Here is a 23,800-nt window from a genome sequence, read left to right on the forward strand (position 1 = left end):
TTTTCCCCCAAATTGCATAGCATACTGTTAATATGTAAACTGCTTGAGGGTAGAAAGTCTGTGTGTGTGTGTGTGTGTGTGTGTGTGTGTGTGTGTGTGTGTGTGTATGCGCGTGCATGTGCATTTATATGATCATCTTTCAGACATACCTCAATCCTGGATGACCTTTGCTGTCCACTTTTTCAGTTACTATATCTGGGTGGTTGAGCTCTCCTGGAGAAAGCCACAGAACTATGGGTATAAAAGCTTTGAATACATAAATTCTAATTTTAACTGGCCCCTGGAAACTATTTGAAAATCCTTTTATTTATCTGGGTCCTTTGGAAGGGACTTAAGAGGCCATTAGTCCCAAGCCCCTCATTTTACAGAAAAGGGACCTGAGGCTGAGACAAATTGTGTGATTTATCCAGCATCACATAACAAGTCAACATCCGAGGCAACATTTGAACTCAATTCTAATCTAATTTGAACCCAGTGCTTTGAACACACATTCTAGCTGCCCTTTCCATCTATTAACCATTTTTCCTCCTTCCTGTCTTTTCTAGGACCTAGCTCCATTATGTTTCCTATCTCATTTTCACTCTCCCTCTCTTTCTCTCCTACTTTATCTCTCTCTTTTTCTTTCTCCTTCTCCATCTGCATTATACACAGACTTCTCTTAACTTGAAAAAATCACTTATGGGATCCTGTTATGACTTCTATTTCCCTCTCTTATTCCATGCCATTTTTTTTCCTATGAGTGGCCAGAATCTGCGGAATTCCTTTCAATCGAACAATTGATTGAGCTAGAAATATCAGATTAGATATAGTCCCTTGCTCTCATGAAGCTTACAATCTAGTAGTTCTTTGGTTTTTGATTTTTCTCAGTCCTGATTTACTACACTTAGCTCAGTGTTCTTCTGAGTAAATCTTGGTCTCTAATTTCATTGATGCCACCTAAAGAGCAGGGACAATAGAGAGAAAAAGATTGTGTCCCTCAATCATGAAGATTTGACATCTCCTAGCTTCTTACTTTCATTATCTTACTGGATTTACCATAAACAATTTATTATATAAACTGACATTTTCAATGTCTAACTAAACTTTATTTGTTTAAGAACATTTCAGTAAATTAATTATAGGCCATGTAAAGGTATCTGTCAGTAGAATTTTATAATAATAAGGTCATGAATTTGGAGAACTATATGGGTTCTACACCTACACCTTAGGAGTATTCTAGTCCAACTCCCTCGTTTTCCATAGGAGGAAATTAAAGCTCATAAAAGGTGTCACATAAATCACAAGAAGGAATTTGAACATAGATCTAAATTGAAACCTGACTACATTTAAACAACATTCTGTTCAGGTTAAACTATCGATTACATTTTAGCTTATGCAGCTGATAGTTTAGCCTTAAACATGATTAACAGACTTTCTTGGATATTACCTTCTCTTGTTATAATTATTATTATTTTTTATCTACATCCTCCTTCTGCCCTCTTAATGCTGGTTGGGAACTGCCTTCTAAGCACCCTTTCTGTTGTTCTTTAAGGAAAATTCTTTACTGTTTAAGTTCTTATATCAAGTGTCTTTATTCTGTGGTACAACCATCTCCATACTCCCACAACTCCCCTGACCTCTTACAAGAAATTTCTAGTTAGATTTCAGGACATTCATAAATTTGAGTGGGGAAAAATGACATCTTTCCCCCCCACTAACCTCCAAATAAGATATACCATCTTCTTCAATTATTTAAAAACACTCTTCTGAGAAGCGGTTCAAAGACTTCCCCATATTCCCCAAGGTGTCCATGACATAAAAAACAGTTAAGAAAGCTTTTTTAATATATGCTTCTCTAGATTCTAGCTAAAACACAGCTGATATTGTGGACAATGTCCTTCACTCTTGTAGTAGGGATAGTCAGGAGCAGTCAGGAACATACATGGTTTAAGTTGTGAGAGGAGAAAGGTAGCACCTGCTGCCAATAGCATTAATGGGGACATCAATCTCTTACTCCACTGTGAACTGCCTGTAGTGAACAGATAAAAAGGGAGAATAAGACTTGGGCCTTCTGGGATAGTGCTCTGAAATTGGCTCTTCTAGAATGGCTGAAAGGTCGATTAACTTTTATCCTTTAACGGGAAGCACAAGAAGAGAAGCAGGTGAAAAATCATTAGTTATAGAACAAGTTTTGTTGTTTTAAACTATCTTTACCTGTGTGTTTGTATATCCGTGGAGGAGGTCCTAGGTATATCTATATATCTCTATCTATCTATCTATCTATCTATCTATCTATCTATCTATCTATCTATCTATCTATCTATCTGTATGTCTGTCCATCTGTCTGTCTACATTCAGACTATGTGGCAAACTGCCTGGTCTTAGCTAGAACACCAGGGATGGGGTAACTGTATCCAAAGGTCAGGGAAGCTGCATCCTTTGGGCCAATCCTTATTCCCTTGGCTGTTCTTATGTCAGAGTTCTCAAGATTCCGATGCTGGTAGCTGGGTGCCCTGGCTCTAATCCTAGGAAAAACAGTATTCTTACCACTTCCCTTCATCTGTGAAATCAATCGTTCTCTGTCTCCTCAAGCCTCCTTGATATGTTATTTCTTTCATCTCTGCTATCCCTGAACTTAAAATTCAGCCGTTTGGATCTTTTGTGCTATTTTTCTGCTCAGTTTTTCTTTTGGGATCTTTGCTACTATTCCCCCTTTCCTTTCCTTTTTATTCCAGAGAGACTACTAAGATTATTTGGGGAACAAAAGTCTCAGATATTCTCAATCTTGTGGTATTCCCTATTTCAAGGGTGAAACTAGAATAAGATCTCTTAAGAATATGTATCTAGTCCCTGAAAAGAGGAGTATTGACAAATTGGTAGAAGAAGCAGACGTCATATGTGAAGAAAAGGGTGTGAGTATGGTGGGAGTATCTTTGACCAAGAAAAACTTATGTGCTATCCCTAATGGTTGGTTACACTTGAGAAGTGAGTATGGAGGACAGAGGAGAGGTGTCCAGAAAACCAGCCACAGAATTTATCCAGAGTTTTCTCCCTATGACTAGCGAATGTGGAAATAGTCTCAACATATGATACTTTGGGGTTTCAGCCTTCAATACTGAAAGGAAAGTATCTGAAGGATTAAAATTTGTGAAGGAATGATCCTTCTGTGTTCATTTAGGTTTGCTTCAATTCATCTCTGGGATAAAATTGGATTAAGTCAATACCTGGACTTCTGGCTTTATTAAGAATAAAAAGCATCCTAAGTTGACTTTCTGAGGACGTATCATATACAAACATCTTTCTAAATCCATGTGAAATTTAGCACAGACATTTATGTCCTTTTAGCATAAAATCCATAGTTTCTTAAGCTGAATGGAGAAATGTTATTTTATATCCTATTCCCTTAAGGCCAGAGTTATGCCTTTTAACATATTTTGAGAATGTCTGAATCCTCCAGATTTCCCTTTTTCAACCATAAGCATTTCTAATAGATCAGGTAAAGTGGGAGATACATAACTGGACTAGTCTTGGTTCAAAGACTTTACAACTTGTAAGCATCATTTATAGGTCCTCAAAATGAACTTTTTCTAAAGAGCCAGGATTGTCCTGAGGGAGGGATTCCAGAAGAGTTTGGCAGTTGAGAATATGTACAATGATTAGAATTCAGTGAGTGTGGAGGGGGAGGGAACAGAGGGCCCCCCTCAAACATGGCAACATGACCCAATTCTCACTCTGACTGTGGGGAATTTGGGACAGTAGCTGTTTATTTCAAGGTTATTGGTAGAAAGTTTTGAATACTGACCTATACCAGAGTCCCGGAGGTAACCTGATAAAGTGTCTATATTAGACCCCACCTGAGAAGTAGCATGTTTTTGACCAGAGTGATTTTAAAAGGAGGGTGAGACTTTTCTTTGAGAACATACTAACTTGGAGGATGAGGAAAGGGATCCTAAGAGAAAACCTCCTCAGGCAACTAGGTTTTCATCACTATGGCCCAGCTCTCCCTTTTGAATTAGCCTTTATGTTTTATCACTTCTTTCCTTTTCTTTATTTAGGAAGGGCCCTTGCAGTAGGTGGCACTGTTACCAGAGGCCTGAAATCCTGGGAAGCTCTGCCTTCTCCAAGTCAAGACAAGACAGCCAGCCCAATGGGCAATCAGGTAAAGCTCTGAGATATAGGTCAACATAGTGGGGTACATTCTGAGCCAGACTTGATTATTAATGCCTATATGCTCTAACACAAGCCATTGGTTCCCAAGAAATCCCATGTGTTCATAGGTTTGTATTTTTTTGCCCTAAATGTAATTGATGCTCAATTCTCATCATATCTGAAATGAAAAGGGAGCTAGGTAAATTCTTGGAAAAGTAGAATATTTTAAAATTCTTATTTTTTTTTACAACCAAAGAAATACTATTTTTGTTTTGTCTCTAATCAGATTTTTGGACAGTTTAGATGACCTTTAGAGCTTCCTTATATTTCATTTGTATTGCTAGTAGGGAATGATGAAGTGACACTGGAAGTTATCGTAAGGAGGGGGAGGGTTTCAGAGCATTGATTTTCCTATTCATGCTAAAGCTAATTAAAGAAAATGTAAGGGATGAGTCTAGAGGGAGTTAAGCACTTAGTCCTTCATTTGACAATAAGGACACAATCAGGGTAGGAGCACCAAGACCCCAAATAATTTGTTGCATAGTTGTACCATCCAAAATAGTTTTTGATTTGGAGGCTTCCAGGGATGAAGCTGACTTAACTTCTCATTCAAGTGTTCAAAAGAGAGGAGACTCTAAAGAGTCTCTTCTCTACATTCAATTTTTACCATCAACCAGTGTCATTGACAGCTTTTCCCACCAATACATTCTCTGAAAAGTCACTAGAGATGCAGACCATATACACAAGGAAAATCATTTAACCTGACTAAATTTTTAAGCTTTTGTATAGGTTCTTAACCTTTTAAAAAACTTAAAATAAAACACAAAGCATGACAAAGAAACCAATGATAGTGAAAATAAAAACGTTATTACTTTTTTCTCTCATCCATATTCATGGACACTATGACATCTACTCCTTTTTGGGTCCATTGACCTTATGTTAAGAATCCCTTCTTTAAGCCTAGAAATACTTTATTAATAGAAGGAATTGTGAGACATAAAGTTCCCTGCACTGATGAAATCATAGGTTTTTAATCAAAATAGTCCCTCAAAGTCTTAGGAACAGAAAAATAAAGAATATGATACTTTGGTCCAATGCCGATCCTCTTCCTTTCTCTGAAAGATTATTTGCTTTAAGAGCAGATTTTAACATGAAAAGCTTTAAATATGAACTAGTCCATTTTTGATTTGTGTTTGACATTATATCTAAGAGGAATTTTGCTGAATTGTTGGTTTTCTAGTTAGCAATCTTCAGATTTTCTATAAATAAAAAATATAAAAATGATTCTGTAGATGACATGTTTGGAGATTCCTGCTTATAGAAAAAATGATGCTATTTGGGATTGTTAACTTTGACTTATAGTTAAAGCTACCTTCTTTATGCTGTAGACCAATGGTTTTAAATTTCATCAAGTTAAATAGGACTATTGCCATGAGATCTCTTTTCTGTGAGTATTGAGGAGTTTCATAAAGATTACTTACCAGTTTTCCTGATCCAAAGTAGCGTGGTCTTCATACTTAATCCTTTCATGGGTACATTCTGGAAAGCTCCCTTTCTCTCAGACCTGAAAATCTATCAAATCTTTTTTTTTTATTTGACACTCATTTGTTAGTACACACAATCTCCCCAAATCCTATGTTCATAGATTTATTCCATTTCTCCTTATTTTAACCTCAGCATTTTTACACAAATCATAAGGTACTGACATATTTCATTTGGCTTGAGACATTTTGGTCTGCCAAATCAGACTCTAATTGCAAGAGCAACCATCTTGAACAGTTTGAAAGCTCTGCCTAATATAATCGAATTACCTTTTGAAGTATGATTCTAACTGTGTTCTTTAGTGTGAATTTCCCTGGAGTCTTTTAATTTTAAAAATGTATATTTTATAGAGCACCAGCCCTGAAGTCAGAAGGACCCGAGTTCAAATTTGGCCTCCGACACTTTACACTTCCTAGCTGCGTGTCACTAACCTCAATTGCCTCAGCAAACAAACAAAAACAAACAAACAACAACAAAACAAAAAAGAAAAACAATGTATATTTTATAGTATTTGTGTGTTTTTACATATATATTCTTAAAGAATGTTCTGTGAGTGTGTGTGTAAGACAAAGAGAGAGAGGGGGAGAGAGAGAGAGAGAGAGAGAGAGAGAGAGAGAGAGAGAGAGAGAGAGAGAGAGAGAAAGAGAGAGAGAAAGAGAGAGAGAGAGAGAGAGAGAGAGAGAGAGAGAGAGAGAGAGAGAGAGAAAGAGAGAGAGAAAGAGAGAGAGAGAGAGAGAGAGAGAGAGAGAGAGAGAGAGAGAGAGAGAGAGAGAGAGAGAGATTACCCTTAATTTGGTTTTTTTTTTTAAATTTTGTTTTGTTTTGTTGTTTTTTCTTGGAAACACAATCTCGTAACACACCACTGCATCTCTTCTCTACCTTGGCCCACCTTATCTATTTCTTCCATTATTCTCATTCTTAAGAAATCCTGAAAATGGATATTTAGAAATAAATTCTTACTTATCATTATTGCAAAACAGGTTGTAGGTTATGAACGCTCCTATTTTCCTATCCTAGTTTCTTATTTCCTGGGAACAACATTGGTTTATTGGAAGTTATTTTATTATTTTTTCTCAGGAGACATTTGCTTTTGATAGTTAATTCTTTGTTGGTTGTCAAGGTTTTGTGAACACTTTGATCATCTTATGGGGCTTTTCAATTATTATATGGGATGGTCACTTCAGATTATTCACCCTGGAATTGAGACAATAATCTATCTCTAATCATGTTTCTCTAAGTGGGATCTACCCCAGTGTCTTATTAATAAATCATGTTCTTACGGGGGCCAACATGGTGAAGGTGGCGTATTTTCTTTATATTTAAAATAAGTTAGCAAGGTAATGACTCTTTTAATAAACAAGACTTTACTGATATACAAAAACACATTTTATTATTCTTAACAACTGAAATAGTCCCCGCCTATTCTTTTATGCACAGAATAACCCCATATTCTTTTTTGCTTTGGGAAAAATGAAGTATAGGTAAGTAGCTTGCCTACTATGAATGTATCAACTGCTCCCCAGTTGGGAAGGAGTACCTCCCAAATGTTCTTGCAGATGGTCTTTTGCTTTAATCAAAAGGCAGAATCCAATTTTCACTCACATGTTGTGTAATCAGCCACTGTTGTTCATTCACAGAGTGAATTTTTCCCCCTCTTCTGTCTCCATCTGGAGGGCAGTCAAGTATCTGTCTTCTTGGCTCCCTTTTGCAGTAAAGGGTTACTCTCTGGCAGTCATATCTGGCATCCTTTTACCTTGGAAAAAACTCTTCTTGTGTTTACTAGCAGTTGGGGCTCAACTAATGGCTTTTTTTTCAGATGTTATTTTATAGATGAGAGGTATCTCTCACACTGGGTATCATAAATCCTTTAAGTGATCATCTCATAATTGATGAGTCTTCATAATAGATGCAGGCTTATTCTGGGCTCGGTGAAGCATGGAAGACAGCGTACTCGTTGGATTCCCTGGTAACACATTGTTTTGGATTTCACAAGCTCAGTGTGGCTGTTTTACTACTATACTCATTCGGATTGGTCCTTCTACTTGCAACTCCAAGCTCTATGGCCAAATTTAAGGGAGAATATAGACTTTATCTTTGGGAGGGAGGAGTTTATTGACTATATGAATGTCATGGTCAGAGAAACCTTTTCAAACCACTTTTAATCATTCTATATGTTCAATGAATGATGGATAGAGAACTGGCTTTGGAAGCAAAAAGGCCTGAGTTCAAGCCTACCTCTGAGATACTTAGGAGTCCTGTGGGAAAGTCATCTTATTACAGTGGCAAGGGGAAGTACTATTTTGGGTCATATTTCAAATTCTGGCCTTTTGCATTACTGCTCACATCAATTTATTTCTCTGAGCCTCAGTTCTTTCATGTATAAATGAGGGGTTGAACTAGAGGGCATCAGAGGGTCCTTCTAACTCTAAATCTATGATTTAATGAGCTGGCATCCCTAAGTTGTAAAGGAGTTGAGTTTCTAGACAGAGTTCTGCATTTCTCTCCCAACAAAGTTTAATGTTAACATTTTCAAGTACTCACATCATAGGCTTGGTGATTTAGAGTTGCAAAAACCCTTAGCAATAGAGACAAACACTTTAGAGATGAGGAATCTGAGGTAACCAGAAGTTTAAGTGATTTGCCTGAAGTCCTATAGGAAATGATTGGCAGATTGGTTCGAGTCTTTCTGAAAAACTTTGCAGTTAGAATTAATCTAATACCAGTTTTACTTTTTAGTGAGAGAGGGATGGAGACAGCAATTCCACAAAAGACCTGAAGAATATTATAGATTGGGATGGTGACTTATTTGAGAATCTTTAATTCAATATTGAATACTCATTGGCCATGAGCATTAATGAATCCTATTAAATTTGTTAACTAAGTTCTATTTTTAGTTTTTTATTATAAAAAAAAAATTTTACTGCTTTCTAATACTTGGGCTCAATAAACCAGCTTGTGTTAAACCATTAATAATAACTGACATTTATATAGTATTTTAAGTTTTACAAAATACTTAATATACATTATGCTTAAATGAATCCAAAGCAATAAATATTAGCCTTAAAGACCTCCACATAAACCTGGCAAAGAGAATTCTTGTACTGATTGGTTAATGAATTGCTTGTTCTTTATATTAATGGATTTGCCATTAAACTCTACATAGAGTGTTTTAGGATCATTTAATAACAACTTATGCTTATAGAATATTTTTATACTTTACTCTGTCATTTACTACCTCATCTGAGAGGCAGGGACCTAAGCATCTGACTTTGGAGATCTTTGTTCTATTGTTATTGCTTACAATATTTCACTTGACTATTAGGATCCCTGGGCCAGGCTTGCCTATACAGACTTGTGTGATGTTATATTTTAAAAACATCTGTTTATTATGAATACACTGCTATGTAAGGAGTGAGAAATCACTGTGTTTTTTAAAGTTGTATTTGCTGAAAAACATTGCCATGATTCCCAATTCCTGTTTTTTGTCCTTAGGTCTTTAAAACTAAAGTTAACTCACGGAAGGTGGAATTGTGTCTACAGAGTTTCTCACTTAGGAAAGATTATGAGGATCTTCTTGAACAGAGTACAGCTAGGTATCATTTGCATGTTTTGTGATTTCTTGATCCTCTATCCCTAAAGCAGGGACTCTTAGCTTTTTGTGTATCATGGATGCTTTTGACAGTCTGAGGAAGTCTATGGACTGTTCAAAATAGTGTGTGTGTGTGTGTGTGTGTGTTCATAACCAAAGGAAATGATAAATTTTAGTTAATAATTAGCAAATGTAAAAATAAATTTTCCCCCATCCCAGTTCATGAACCCACTAAGATCTATCAATTTGTGGAACCTTTGGGGATTTGTGGACCCCAGGTTTAGAATCCTTGCCCTAGAGCTTCTCTATGGTATACCTTCCTTCTGGGGGCAACTGGATATTAAATAGTATTGCCTTAATGATCTGAATTTGGAATATTATGGTAGTTAGTAAGAGTGTGCTGGATTGGATTGGAAATTGCTTTTTAAAATGTGATATCAGAAACACAATATTTTAAACTGACTTTCTTCTCCCACATTGTATCTGGGAACTCATTAAAGTGGCTACTCCCTTCATCAGTACAGATTGCAATCCATCCATGCCCTATAAGTCTGTGTGACCCCTTTTTGTGCCTCCTATAAATCTCCACAAGAGGTCTGTCCAACTTGCTGGCGGCATTCCTTTTAGATCTTCTGACATTGCCTGGATACCAGTAGCGTACATGGGCTATTTTAAAACAGATCATAAGGATTATTTTATGAGATTCTCTTTTCCAGACCTTCAAGCAGGAGCCATCCTGTGTTAATGCTTACTTGCTGTGATCATTTTTTCACAGTACTGTTATATAATTTTCACTAACCCCATTAAATGGTAGAAGGAAGCATTATAATAAGCCCTGGTGTGAATGATTTGGAAGTTTCATTTATTCTTTTGGGTTACTGAAAGACCATTAATTAAATGACTACTTCAGTGACCTAAATCTTAACCTTGGTGGACTAAATGCTAATTCACTTTCCAGAAATATTGTACTTGCTCTCATAGAACAATCAATATCTTAGGATATAGATTCTTTACTTTTTGTGTCATAGACCTGTTTGGCTGTCTGGAAAAGCCTATGAATTTTTTATCAGAATGTCATAATTAAGGGACATAGAATACTTCAGTCAAAAGTTTATGAAAAATAAAAATGTATTTTTCCCATTCAAAGGGAAATTCTCCTAAATTTATTCATGTATCTCAGGGACCTATAGATCCCTGTGGTTAAGATTCCTTGACCTGGGAGAATTTTGATTTATTTCACTTATTTCTATATTGAATAATCTCTGCCTCACTCTCACTGTTGCCTTGTTGTTTCACCTTCCAGTGGTTCCCATTCTCTATGACTAAGGTATAAAGTCTTTATCCTATTCATTAGCTATTTTTCCAGTCTTAATTTTTATTACTTCTCTTTTGCTCCAACCTAACCCATCTACTCACTATCTCCTAAATACTTTCTGAACTTTCCCAGCTTTATGTCTATGCATTTCTTCCTGCTCCTAAATGCCTTCCTTTTGTGTACCTCTGAACACCCCCTTTTAAGTCTCTTAATCTTAACTTGGTGAACTTATCTGAACAATAGAGCTGCTTATTTTGCTTAAATATTGATTGCATTTACAACTCAATAACCCACATTTATTTTTTGCTTCAAGACTTACAAAGCTTTGTCCTTATATCTATCCGGTGTATAGGTAGTAAAACATGATTATTCCCATTTTATAGATGGGGAAAGTGAGAATTAGAAGTACTCAGAAATATAACTTGCTTTGGTGTCACAAAGTATCTAAGTCTCTGATCCAGGAACCAAGCTCTCTCCTGAAACTGAATATAGTTTTCTTTCTACTCCACCACTGTGCAATGGCAAATCACTCCAATATTTTTGCCAAGAAAACCAAATGGTGTCACAAAGCATTGGACACAACTGAAATGATTGAGCAACAATGATGATGGAAGTTTGAGTTAAGTTGAAATGAGAGGATAAGAAGGAATGGTCAGTAAATGACTTTAACTTTTTTAAGGAAAATATGAGAAAGTTCTCATTTGTGAAAATGAGGGCAGGCGGAACCATAGAAGGAATGAGGAAGGAAAAAAAAAAGTTTGAAAAAGACTATGTAAGGAGTGGAATAGTAAATTAGAGAGGTGTAAAGATTACCTTGTTTTAGTGAGTGCCCAGTTGAGGTTATATAACATAAATTTGTAATGGAGCCAATTAGCATTATTTTATAGTTTTTTTCAGCTTCATTTTTCAGAACATGAGGAGGAGTAAAAGCATTAGATGATGGAAATGGTCCAAAGACAAGGACAAGACTCTCGATAAAATGAAAAGATGAGAACTTGAGAAAAGAAGTCAGTATGAAGTTGAAGAGATTCACCAATGGGCCAAGATGGGGAAGAGATGAGTATAGTCTTGTGCATAAAGTGATGACCTGGAGAAGAACTGAAGGGTACAAAGATTTAAGATCATGGTGCAGACGAAGAAGAGGATTGGGGGTTGCAAGGCAGTGGGAGAGTTGGAATGACAAAAGATTGTGATCATATAATGAAATTTCAGAATTTATGAACTTTATGGTGTTATCATTTTGAATGTATATTTCTAATCTTACTAGTTTGTGAGAGGAAAAAGGCAATTTTATATTAATATAATTACTGTTTATAATTTATATAATTTGATCTATATCTACATCTATATCTATCTATCTATCAATTATATGATCATGGGATCATAAGTTTAAATATGGAGGGACCACAAAGGATATTTGACCAAACAGAAGAGAAAACTGAGGTCCCCGAAAGTGTCTCGTACAGGGTCACACAAGTAGTATATGACAAAAGATAGGATTTGAACTCAGGCCCCCTTACTCTAGACCCAGTGATCCATTCATCATCCCATTTTTCTATACCATATTTCTTTGTATCCCTACATGTTGACAGATCTGTTCAAACTTAGTATATGCATTGAGGGTTCTCTTCCCTTCCAAACTTTAGTTTTGGGGTATAGTAAGGGTGTGAGACAGCCATTGTACTAAAGAAAATGTAAGTGCAGTATTACTAGAATTTTGTTCTGAATTATTAACATTAATATTAATTTTCACAAGTCTAGACATAAATAAAAAAATCAAGCCTTGATTTGTATTATGTGTGAAAACTGATCTTAGACTCTTCTGGCTTGAGCTGGCTCTAACAACTTCTGAGTTAAACATCTTGGAGGTCACACGAAGGACCCTTTTTTGTATTCTCGGACATAGCACAGTGCCTCATACACACGGTTGATGGACCTTTCTTTTATTTTTAATTAACCTTTTTATTTTCAAAACATATGCATGGATAATTTTTCGGCATTGACCCTAGCAAAACCTTGTGTTCCAAATTCCCCCCTTGTTCCCCTCAAGACCTCCCCTAAATGGCAGGTAACCCAATATATGTTAAGCATGTTAAATGCATGTTAAATCCAATATATGTATATATATTTCTACAATTATCTTGCTGCACAAGAAAAAATCAGATCAAAAAGGAAAAAAAATGAGAAAGCAAAATGCAAGCAAACAACCAAAAGAGTGAAAATGCTATGTTGTAATCCACACTCAGTTCCCACGGTCCTCTCTCTGGGTGTAGAGGGCTCTCTTCATCACAAGATTATTGGAACTGTCCTCAATCATTTCATTGTTGGAAAGAGTCACGCCTTTGATGGACCTTTCTAACTCTGATTCTATGGAGGAATTAGCTCTGGCAAGGCCATCTTTCCTCTCACTTGAACCAGTAGAAAGCAGCTACAGGCTCTTCTAATTTTATTCTTTCTTGGACCTGGCAAGGAAAAAATATATCCCAGGAAGTTAATCAACAAATATGTGTTTACTCTGTGCCAGATATTGTATTAAGATTGTACTGGGCTTAAAAAAAACAAGAGAAGGGTAAACAGCTTTATTAACTTTCAATTGATGAGTGCCTTAGAGTGATACTATCACTACTTGCCTGAGAGGCAATCTGATCCAACAACCATCATTTTAAAGATGACAGGTTCATTAAAGATGATGTTGAGTAAATATTATTGGTATTTGAACCTAGGTCCTTTGGAATACAAAGAAAGGTAAAAGTATGTGCTCTTTACCCTGACTTTGAGAAGCTTATGCTCTGATGGGGGAGAAGAAGAAGAGTAACATATTAATAACTATGTAATACAAGTACATACAAAATATGTACATTGTAAACGAAGTTCATCTCAGTGGTTAAGCACTATTAGCTGCTTTGGGCGGAGGGAATGAAAGGGGAACAACATAGAAAAGCAGGTGAGATTTGAGCTAGGGAAACCAAGCAAAGTGAGGAGAGAGATCATACCAGACGTGAGGTATGGCCAATGTAATAGAGGAAACAATAACAATTTTGAAAATCTGTGACTTCCAGTATGCATATGATTTCCAGTATGATGTGAAGATGAACACGGTAAGCAAGATGCCATAGTAAACAGAGCACCTGAACATATTTTCCTTAGTTCAAATATGATCTCGGAAACGTATTAATTATGTGACTCCTTTAGTTTCTTAATCTATAAAATGAACTGGAAAAGAAAACCCAAAATGGGGCCATGAAAACTTGGACATAATTGAAAAATGACTGAAGAACAATTATATTGTCAAGCCCCTTACATGTATTATAACAATGTGGTTGCTTTTTAAAATGGATAAAAGGAGTAGGGAGACAAATGTGTACTGATAAAATTGGAGGTAGAATCCTTTTGTTCAAATGGATCCTTCATTCACTTTCTTGGCACTTATTAGTTTATTAATATTTTAACATTTCCCACTTTCTCTCATTCCCTTTTCACATTGCTTCATTTTCTATCTCCTTTCTTTCTTTCCTCTCCTTCCCTCCTATCTTTCTTTCCTGACTTGGATTTAGGTTTAAGATCCTTGGATACTATTTAAGTTTTTCTCATAATCCTACATGGCAAAGAAGCTACTTTCCCTTTTGTGTTTTGAAGAATTCCTTTCCCTTGATGATTTGTTGCTTACTCTCCCGAGAGGCATCATGATAGTAATGGAGAAAGCCAAAAGACCTGATTTCAACTTTTCGCCTTTCATACTTCCAAGCCCCATGTTATACTGGGCAATCTCTCAGAGCTCTAGGCAACTCTTAAGACTTTGTCAGAGTATGGTAACCAAGTATAAATAGGAGTTTCTTTACTTAGGGGTTTCTTTTACCAATGACTCAGTCCCTATCCCTTCAAAGGGGTTGACTATGGAGTACAAGAAAAGTTTCTGTCCTTATAATTTATTTATTTATTTGGGCAGGTTGTGTGTGGAAATTTACTATTTGCAAATCATTTGATTGGTTCTTATGAATGTGAGGACCATTTAAGCTGTGCAAAATCACCTGAAAAGACACCACACTTTGAAAGAGTACAATTTGAAATAATAATAACCAAATTACTTACAAGTTGGAGAAAGAAAACAAGCCATTTTGAATTGTAGAAAGCAATAGACAAAGGTTAATTCAATTTTGCTATTGCTTTAACGGCAAGAAATGCTATGAGACTTATTTTCTACTTGAGTAAACTTAATTTAGTCAGTTTATCCTAAGTCAAAGACAGTAGAAATCTGAATGGCCTGCCACAGCTCTAAAGGATTCTCTTATCTCTGGGGTTAAGTGACTTGCCCAGGGTCACACAGTTAGGAAGTGTTAAATGTCTGAGGTCACATTTGAACTCAGGTCTTCCTGACTTCAGGATTGGTGCTCTATCCACTGTGCCACCTAGTTGCCCCCAAGGATTCCATTTAATTTGCCAATGATATGCCTGTTCACAATGGGCAAACCTTAATTTTGTTTTTAATGTGGGCAAATCTCAATCATCAGAATAAAATTCCAGTCAAAATAAATGGAATTTTACTAGCATGCAAAAATATAAATAAATAATACCTGGATTTTTAGAACAAGAGAGGGTAAATAGAGAATTATCTCAGATTAGGCCATCTGTCTGCTCTGAGAGTCAATATTTAATAATGGAATAAAATTGGTAAATGATTGCTTATAATGGAGCTAATCTGGTGAACAGTGGTAAGGAGATCATTTGAATCTTGCTTAGTTCTATCAAATGAATTTTCTTTAAGGGTCTTTTTGTTAGTTATTGAGGTAATTATTGCAGAATAGATATTTACCCTTTCTTGTTTCCTTTTATCCCATTCTTACCCACCCCCAACCAGGAAGTCTTTTAAAGCAAGAGGTTAGTTACCTCACCCAACCCAGGGAAAGTATGAACCAGAAATATAGGAAGATTAGTGAGAGAGAGAGGCAATTCAGCTTGAACATGTAAGTAAGTAGGGAACAGGGAAGGATTCTATAATGGGGTAGGATGGGAAAACTTCAATTTTTTCTGACTCCTCATGAATCGAATTTTCAGAAAGTTAATCCATTTAAAAATTATATTCCAGGATATTAGATCACCTTTATTTAATGTAAGTTCCAAAATCAACATAAGGACTATATCCAGAAGGTGGGAGGTTACCTATATTTTTTTCCTTTCATCAGAATAGATAACAGATTATTTTATAAAGGCAGACCTTAATTAGATGACTGAATAAATATGAAGGTTTTTATTTTGTCCCTAGGACTGGTTCCAATGTTTGGAGGAGCTCAGCAAGCTATAGCTCTGAGAACTGGAAAAATGAAGATGGGCAGTGTGCTGGATCATCCCATGATTCAGCACTGAGGAACCCAGGTATTTCTTAGATGCAACTATGTTTTTTTTGTTTGTATTTTGTTTTTTGCAATATGTTTTCTTTCCCTTGGAGTGACAGATATCCATTCAAAGACAGAGGCTGATCAGTTTATGATTTGGTGGGAAAAGGGGAAAACATGGCAAGGACAGAGAAAGAAGATCTCTTCCTCTTATTATCAGTGCTTTTGTTTTTCTCATACGGGGGATTTCCACTTAAATATTTTTTGTGGAGTAATTGTAACTCTAGACAAAATATAATAATTGTTATAGTCATTCAGCAAGCAATTATTAAGTGCATATTATTTATCAGGTACTATGCTAAGTACTGGGGGTGCAAAGACAAATATGAATCACTTCCTGACTTCAGAGACCTTGCATTCTATTTCAAGGAGATAAATATAAAAATAACAAAGTAAATACAAAGATAATCTCAAATAGAAAATTATTTTAGATCTGTAGAGTGTTGCTTAAGGGTAAGCAATAAACTGCCCATTTTTCTCTCCCTCACCCAAGGACTCCAACATTTTTTAATATTCCATGTATATATTCATTAATTTCCTGTCTTTATCAGGGTCTTTACTTTGAGGTCTTGATCCACCTATTTATATTTGTGTAAATATTTATTTATCTGAGATACAATTACTTAGTCTCCAATTTAATTGATTTCAACTCAATAAATACTTCTTTCTTAATTGAGGGTCTTTTTGCTAGATTTTTTGGGAATTCCTAGAATTTATAATTCATAGAAAATTTTTTAGGTGTATATGAATCTCTCTCTTTTTTTTTTTTGTTATTTCTTATGGCATAATACTGTTTCATTACATTGTTGTTCAGTCATTTTCAATCATCTCCAGCTCTTTATGATTCAATTTTTTTGGCAAAGATGCTGGAGTAGTTTACCATTTCCTTCATCTTATTTTACAGATGAGGAAATTGAGGCAAACAAAGTTAAGTGACTTGTCCAGGGTAATATAGATAATAAATGTCTGAGACAGATTTGAATTCAGAAAGATGAGTCTTTCTGCTTCCAGATTTCTGATTCTACTTTGCCATATATGCTTTAATTTGTCCAATCATTCTCCAATTAATGAGCCTCACCTAAAAAGACAGTTTTCATGAGTTTTATCATTAACTCTCTTCTTTGGTATTCTCTCTTGTGAACTCCTGAGCCTCCCTTCTATTCTCATTCCTAAATTTTATTAGCTCTTCTCAATAGTATTTGGAGTCTGGGTATTTGTAAAGGGCTGAAATTCTGAGTTGATGAAGTAAGGCTAATTACTGATTGGACAATACTCTATTAGCATAGTTTGGAAAATGGCCTTCCCAGTATTCTGTGCTGGTTCAATCTTTTTGGTGTATACAGAGAGTTGTGGGAAGGATTAGGGGGTGGAGTAAGACTAGCAAGACTGACTGATGGTGGAAGAGGAAAAGGAAAGTCGAAGAGATCCTGTGTTCATTCCCTTCACTTCTACCCCTAAAGACCAAGAATAAAGACAAAGGACTTTTGCTTATCCTGACTCTGGCTGATTCTAAGGTATCCAGGGTGCTAACTTGGTCTTCACAGATATTTTCTTCATTCTTCTCCATGTTGGGCTTGATGTCTCCTTGATTGGGTCCAATTCATTTAAACAAATATTTATTTAGTGCCTACTACATGCAATATATAAAATAGACATTTTTGAGGTGGAGATAGGAGTAGTGAATATTTACATGCACAGTAATTAAAATGGAACAACTCGGTAGTACAATGGATAGAATTCCATGTGAAGAGTCAGGAATCTTAAATTGAACTCCAGACTCAGATATTATCAATTATAGAAGAATGAGATTTGGACAGCCCATGGAGTCTGAGATTTCATTTGTCAAATATTTAATTTGTCAAACATAGATCTCTTAGAATAGAACATGCATCCAAAAGAACTATATTTGAGAAATGGAAATCTGAAACTCGATGAATTGTTTCAATATTTAAAAAAATAATTTAGGTTAAAATTTTGTAGGAAATCAAATACAATTTCAAATATTGGATATGGCTATCATTTGCTCTTTTTAGGTTTGAAAATTGTTTCTGAGGCAGAGCTAACTGAAGTATCTGAGATCAGGCCAGTTCTACAGAGTTGTCACTTGATGGAGACCCTCAAACATCTGATTGAAGCCATTGAAAAGCAGATAGAAGGAAATGAACCATTCATGGAATTTTTGGTAATTGTGCAAATACTATTCAAAACTGATATGCATGTGTATTCTTTATATCTAAGAAGAAAGGTAATTTGAATAATACTTTCTTGAATTCTTGGCCTCTCAAAAGCTATTTCTTCCTAGGGTAAGGGATATAAGCTCTAATCTATCTATCTAACTACCCACTTACAAACCTTATTTTTCTGGTTTATTATATGCATGTTTTATGGATAAGTGAGGAATATTTTTAAAAAGTTTAATATTACCATTATTTTTGGTTACTCTATTAAAATCAAGACTTGTTGAATCATTGGGATATGGATATCTTGACTAAAATCTATCATTTTTTTTCAGAATAAGTCCTTAAGATAATAAATACTAAAATTTTCTTATTCATTCTAAATGTCTAACAGTAGAATAAAGGAATTGTGACAGAGAATATCCAGAGACCATGTTGGCAAATGTTTAATAACTGATTCTCCAAAAAATGTAGGCAAGTCACACTCTTTTAGCTTAATCTGCTTTATTAATACTTTCTTTACGGCTTAAATCTAGATAATCATGAAAACAATAAATCAAGCCTTGAGTTGTAGCATTTTCTGGTTTCCAAATTTAAAAATTTAACAATCAGTTTTCCTAAGCTGGTTCTAACACACCCCTGACCAAATGTTTTCATGGAACAAATCTATGGTTCTCATTATTCCTAAGCAGTAGCTTTAGTAATTAGTAACCTCTAGTAGAAGTAATTTGTTGTAGAAGAGAGATCATCATTCTTGTTTTCTTTATTTTTAGGCTCTAGAACACATACATCCACTTGATGCCTGCATCTTAGGAAATGCTCCACAAAACAGAGATAAAAACAGATACCGAGATATTGTTCCATGTAAGCAAATAACAATTTTCCTAATTTTTTCAAAAATTTACTTTTGGAAGTACTAAATGAGAAGGCCTTTATCGTCCTGGAAATTAGAAGTAAAACCTGGGAAGTCATCTTCAACTATTGGTGATACACTTGTATATGGAAGAACTGACTGATTATAAGGGTAGTGTTGTATGCATCCTTTAAGGGCAAATGACTGATTTCAAGAGGACATAGAGATATAGTTGATAGGGACTTCAGAGGTCATGCATTCCATTCCCCATCATTTTACAGGTTAAAGAAACTGGGCATATTGGTTAACATGACTTGTCCAAGGTCACATAGTTTTAGAAATGGTATTTTAATTTAGATCCTCTGATTCCATTGCTATTTGTCTTTCCAGTATACTATTCCTCATGTTCCCTTCTACAACATTAAGCTATGCAATAAGCTAGCAGCCCCATGAAAGTTCCCCATGGGAAGCATCCCATGTATAGAATTCTTGTCCTTGTGAGTACAAATTAGCTCCTGGCATGATTGCCTTCAATAAAAAGGCTTAGATTATATGGTTCATGATGACTGAACCCTCATAATGGTTTAGGTACCTTTAGGTACAATGTTCTGGTTTAGGTACAATGTATAAAAATACATTGAGGGGCAAATTTGAACTCTCTTGGTCCAGACTGACTTATTTCTTCATACAAAGAGCCTTTCTATCTTCAAGAGGTATCAATACAGTGGCAGAGAAGAAAATTATCCCTGGAGAAGCCATGGAAACTAAAAAGTAATCAGAAATATTGAAAAGAAGATTGAAATTCTACTGACCCTTTAAGAAAAAACAATATAAGTTTATAAGTGATGGAATGTCTTTCAGGTCAGGAAGTGCCATTTGGATTCATGTATCACTTATGATTTGTATGCCCTATGTGACACTTAAAGCAGATTACTTAACTTCTCAGTGCCCCAGGAAATTAATAAGCAAGTTGCCTCTCTATATCAATAGAGGATGTATGCACAGTGGGAAAACCCAAATCAGGCGTTTTCTCTTACAAAATCAAAGCCCTGGACTGAAGAGATCATATTAAAACTGTGTATGCTGTATCATTTTTTTGTTTTTAATTAAATGTTGTTTTCATATCTGTCTTTGCTTGTTTCTACCCTATCCTCAATTGAGAAAATAAAGGGGAGAAATCCACTGTTACAATTGTACATATAGTAAAGAATAATAAATTCTCATATTGGCCATGTACAAAAAACCGTAAGAAAATAAGTCTTGGTGTGTATTTTGAATCTGTCACCTCTCTATCAGGAGGCAGCTAATCTATTTCATCTTAAGTTGTTTTTTAATTAGGTTAGTCACTTTAGCAATTAGGCTTTAAAGGCTTTGAAAGTTGTTTGTCCTTATGATATTGATACTTCTGTATGAAATTTCCCTTGTTTCTTACTTTCTATTCTTCATTAGTTCATTTAAGTTTTGTCATGATTTTCTGAAACTATCCTCTTCATTACTTCTTACTATACAATAAATAATATTTATTGCATATGTATGCTACAATTTATTTGATCAGGTCACAATTGACAGGCACTGACTCAGTTTCTAATTCTTTACCACAACAAAGAGTGCTGCTAGAAATATTTTTGTACATGTATGGATCCTTTTCCCCTTTATTTGATCTTTTGGAGAGTGGACTTAGTAGAAGTATCACTGAGTCAAAGGATGTGCATAATGTATAGTTTGTGAGGTAAAGTTCCAAATTTCTTTCCAGAATGTTTACCTGTACCAGAAATGCACTAATATACATAATATCCAACAATTTCTCCAGAATTTTTCATTTTCCTTTTTTTGTCAACTTTATTTATTGATTGATTATTTAATAATTTATTTATTTTGCTGGAGGCAATTGGGGTTATGTGAACTTGCCCAGGGTCACACAGCTAGGAAGTGTTAAGTATCTGAGGTCAGATTTGAACTCGGGTCCTCCTGACTTCAGGGCTGATGCTCTATCCACTATACCACCTAGCTGCCCCAGCTGTCAACCTTATTAATCTGATGCTTATGAAGTGAACCTCCAATGTTACTTTTAATGTGCATTTCTCTAATTATTAATGAGTTAGCATATTTTTCATATAGCATTGTTAGCTTGGATTTCTTTGAATTCTGAAGAAAATTTTCCTTTATTTTGACTACTTTTTTTCAGTTGGAGAATGGTTAACTATACGATTTTACTGCGTAATTGGGTTAAGAATATCTTTGAGATAATATCTGTGTTTGGCACAGAGAAAATGTTCTGTAGATTCTGATTTATTGATCTGGTCTAATTCTGAATCTGTAATTAGAATGTCTAAGTTGATAAGGGAAGTATTTGCCTGTCCTTTTAAATTTAAAATTTATAAATTTGACATATTTTTATTCATTGGCTTGAAAATTTGCTCACTGAATTAATTAGAATAGAATACAAGATAGTCTCTCACATGCCTATGAAAAAAAATCCTCATGTATCTGTCATATTTACTACTTAAAACGAATTAACACTTTTGTGCAGTTTTTGACAGGAATAGAAAAATCATATTTGAAAGACAAATATTAATTATAAATTTAGATTTTGTATTTATTCTATTTCTATATGATATAGATGATGGTACACGAGTTCCACTTGGAGAAAGAAAGGATTATATCAATGCAAGTTTTATCCGAATATTGAATTCAGGGGAAGAATACTTTTATATAGCAACCCAGGGACCTCTTCCAGGAACCACAGAAGACTTTTGGCAAATGGTTTGGGAAAATAAATCTAATGTCATTGCCATGATGACCAAAGAAATAGAGGATGGATTCATCAAATGCCATCGTTATTGGCCCATTTCTCTGAATAAGCCTTTGGAGCTTCAAGACTATGTTATTGCCTTGGAGAATTGCCAGATACTGGAAGCTTTTACAATTAGAGTATTTAAAATGGTTAAAAAGGTGAGTAATTTTTTTAAAAAGCCCAATCCTACTACCAATATCTCCATAGTGCTTTGCATTACCCTTTTGTTTATTAGTAGATATTATTTCATATTTGAACTTGTGGGATTGAGAGAGTAATAGAGAATTGAATGTAAAAAAATACTGTTTCCAAACTGATGCTTCCAAACCCAAGTCTTGCAAGATGTCATAGAAACTGAGAATTAGAAGATTATCACTTGACAGTTATTAAATACTTGGGTTTTACAAGATTCTGAGCTAGGTACTAGAAAATTGATAGTCTCTGTTTTTAATGAGAACATTTTCTTTTAGGGTAGAAAGTCTGTGCATTTATAAGTTTACACTGAATAAATATTTTATATATATATAAAATATAAGTATTTTATTATTTAGCCAGGTGGCACAGTAGATAGAATGCCAAGCCCAGAATCAGGAAGACTTGAGTACAAAGCCGTCCTCAGACACTTACTAGCTGTGTGATCCCAGAAAAAGTCACTTAATCCTTTTTTGCCTCAGTTTCCTCATGTATAAATGAATTGAAGAAGGAAATGGTAAACTACTCTCCATACCTTGATCCTATAATGCCAAAAGGAACAGACCTAGTGTTTCTTTTCCACATGGTAAATTCCTCAAATATTTAAAGACTGTAGCTCTATCCCTCTGTCACTATTCTTTATATGGAGCCTCCTGCATTCTTTCTTCTTTTCCTCATTGGACGTAGTTTTGAATTCCTTCACTTTCCTTGGTTCCTTCTTCCTGACCCTTTGCAATTTTTTTGTGCCCATCCAAAAATGTGGCAACTGAAATAGAATATAATATTGCTAGTGTAGTACATCAGAGGCCAGAGTACAAAGGAGCCATTATGTCTCTCAATTTGGACATGACTGTTTTGTCAAATCATAATATCATATTAATTATTTTGAAACTTCTTATCATACTGTCAATGATACTGATGGAACTTGTACCTCATTCAAGTTTCTCAGGTCTTTTTTTTTTTTTCATGAACTGTTTTCTGGTTATATCTACCACTTTTTGTTCTTATGTATCTGATTTTTATGTAAATTTATGCCTTTCTGTTTATCCTTATTAAATCTAATGTTATTGGGTTGAGTCCATTGAGATTTTTAGCAATCAAAATTCTGACATTCAAAATATGAACTATCCACTCTAGATTGGTGTTACCCGAAGAATTGATAAATATGTGCTTTCATCTGAACCTTTAATTAAAGCATTGAAGGGTACCAGAGGCAGAACCTACAACACTCCATTAGGGTCTTCTTAGATTGACATTAATGTAGACCCTCTAATCACTATTCTGTGGGGCAAACATTATATGTCGCATAATCTACATGTCTCTGACAATTCCAACAAAACATTTGCCTTTTTTCATGTGTTTGTAAATGATCCTTTTGGTCATTTTTTTTTCTAGCCAGTCTCCAGAAATGGAAATTACTTATTCTCTTTAGTCTATAATTTAAGGAATCTACCTTCTTTCCCTCTTTTTGAAAATTGGATCAACTTTTGCATTGTCCAGTTGTATAGCCCCTCTCCCATTCTTTTGGATGCCTCAAATTACATTGATAGCAATTGAATAATTATTTCCTGAAAATTTCAGTCATCTTTCCCTTACCACATAGAATTAATGGAGAAGAAAGAAGAGATGATGCATAAATATCACTATCTTGGATGCTTTATAAAGTACTGAAGGAACATAGGGTACATGTAAGCCATCAAAAATAGGGTATCATAAATATACTATTATGTTTCTCATAATCCATTTTCATGTATTTATATATTTGAAAGGTAGAATGTTAGAAGGTGAAACTTGGAATCAAATCCTATATTGAAATCATA

The 23,800-nt window shown here is 35.0% G+C and overlaps 1 protein-coding gene across 1 annotated transcript in view; it reads left to right on the forward strand.

Moving 5' to 3' along the window:
• The window catches only part of FRMPD2 (FERM and PDZ domain containing 2), a 298,804-nt gene that overhangs the window by 249,991 nt on the left and 25,013 nt on the right, over positions 1-23,800 (forward strand). Inside the window, 6 exon segments of the mRNA XM_074296140.1 lie at positions 4,035-4,138; positions 9,163-9,263; positions 15,835-15,944; positions 17,998-18,146; positions 18,915-19,005; positions 21,615-21,946. Of these exon segments, the coding sequence (XP_074152241.1) occupies positions 4,035-4,138; positions 9,163-9,263; positions 15,835-15,944; positions 17,998-18,146; positions 18,915-19,005; positions 21,615-21,946 (887 nt within the window).

Source organism: Sminthopsis crassicaudata, chromosome 2, assembly GCF_048593235.1.
Source record: "Sminthopsis crassicaudata isolate SCR6 chromosome 2, ASM4859323v1, whole genome shotgun sequence".
Lineage (NCBI taxonomy): Eukaryota > Metazoa > Chordata > Mammalia > Dasyuromorphia > Dasyuridae > Sminthopsis > Sminthopsis crassicaudata.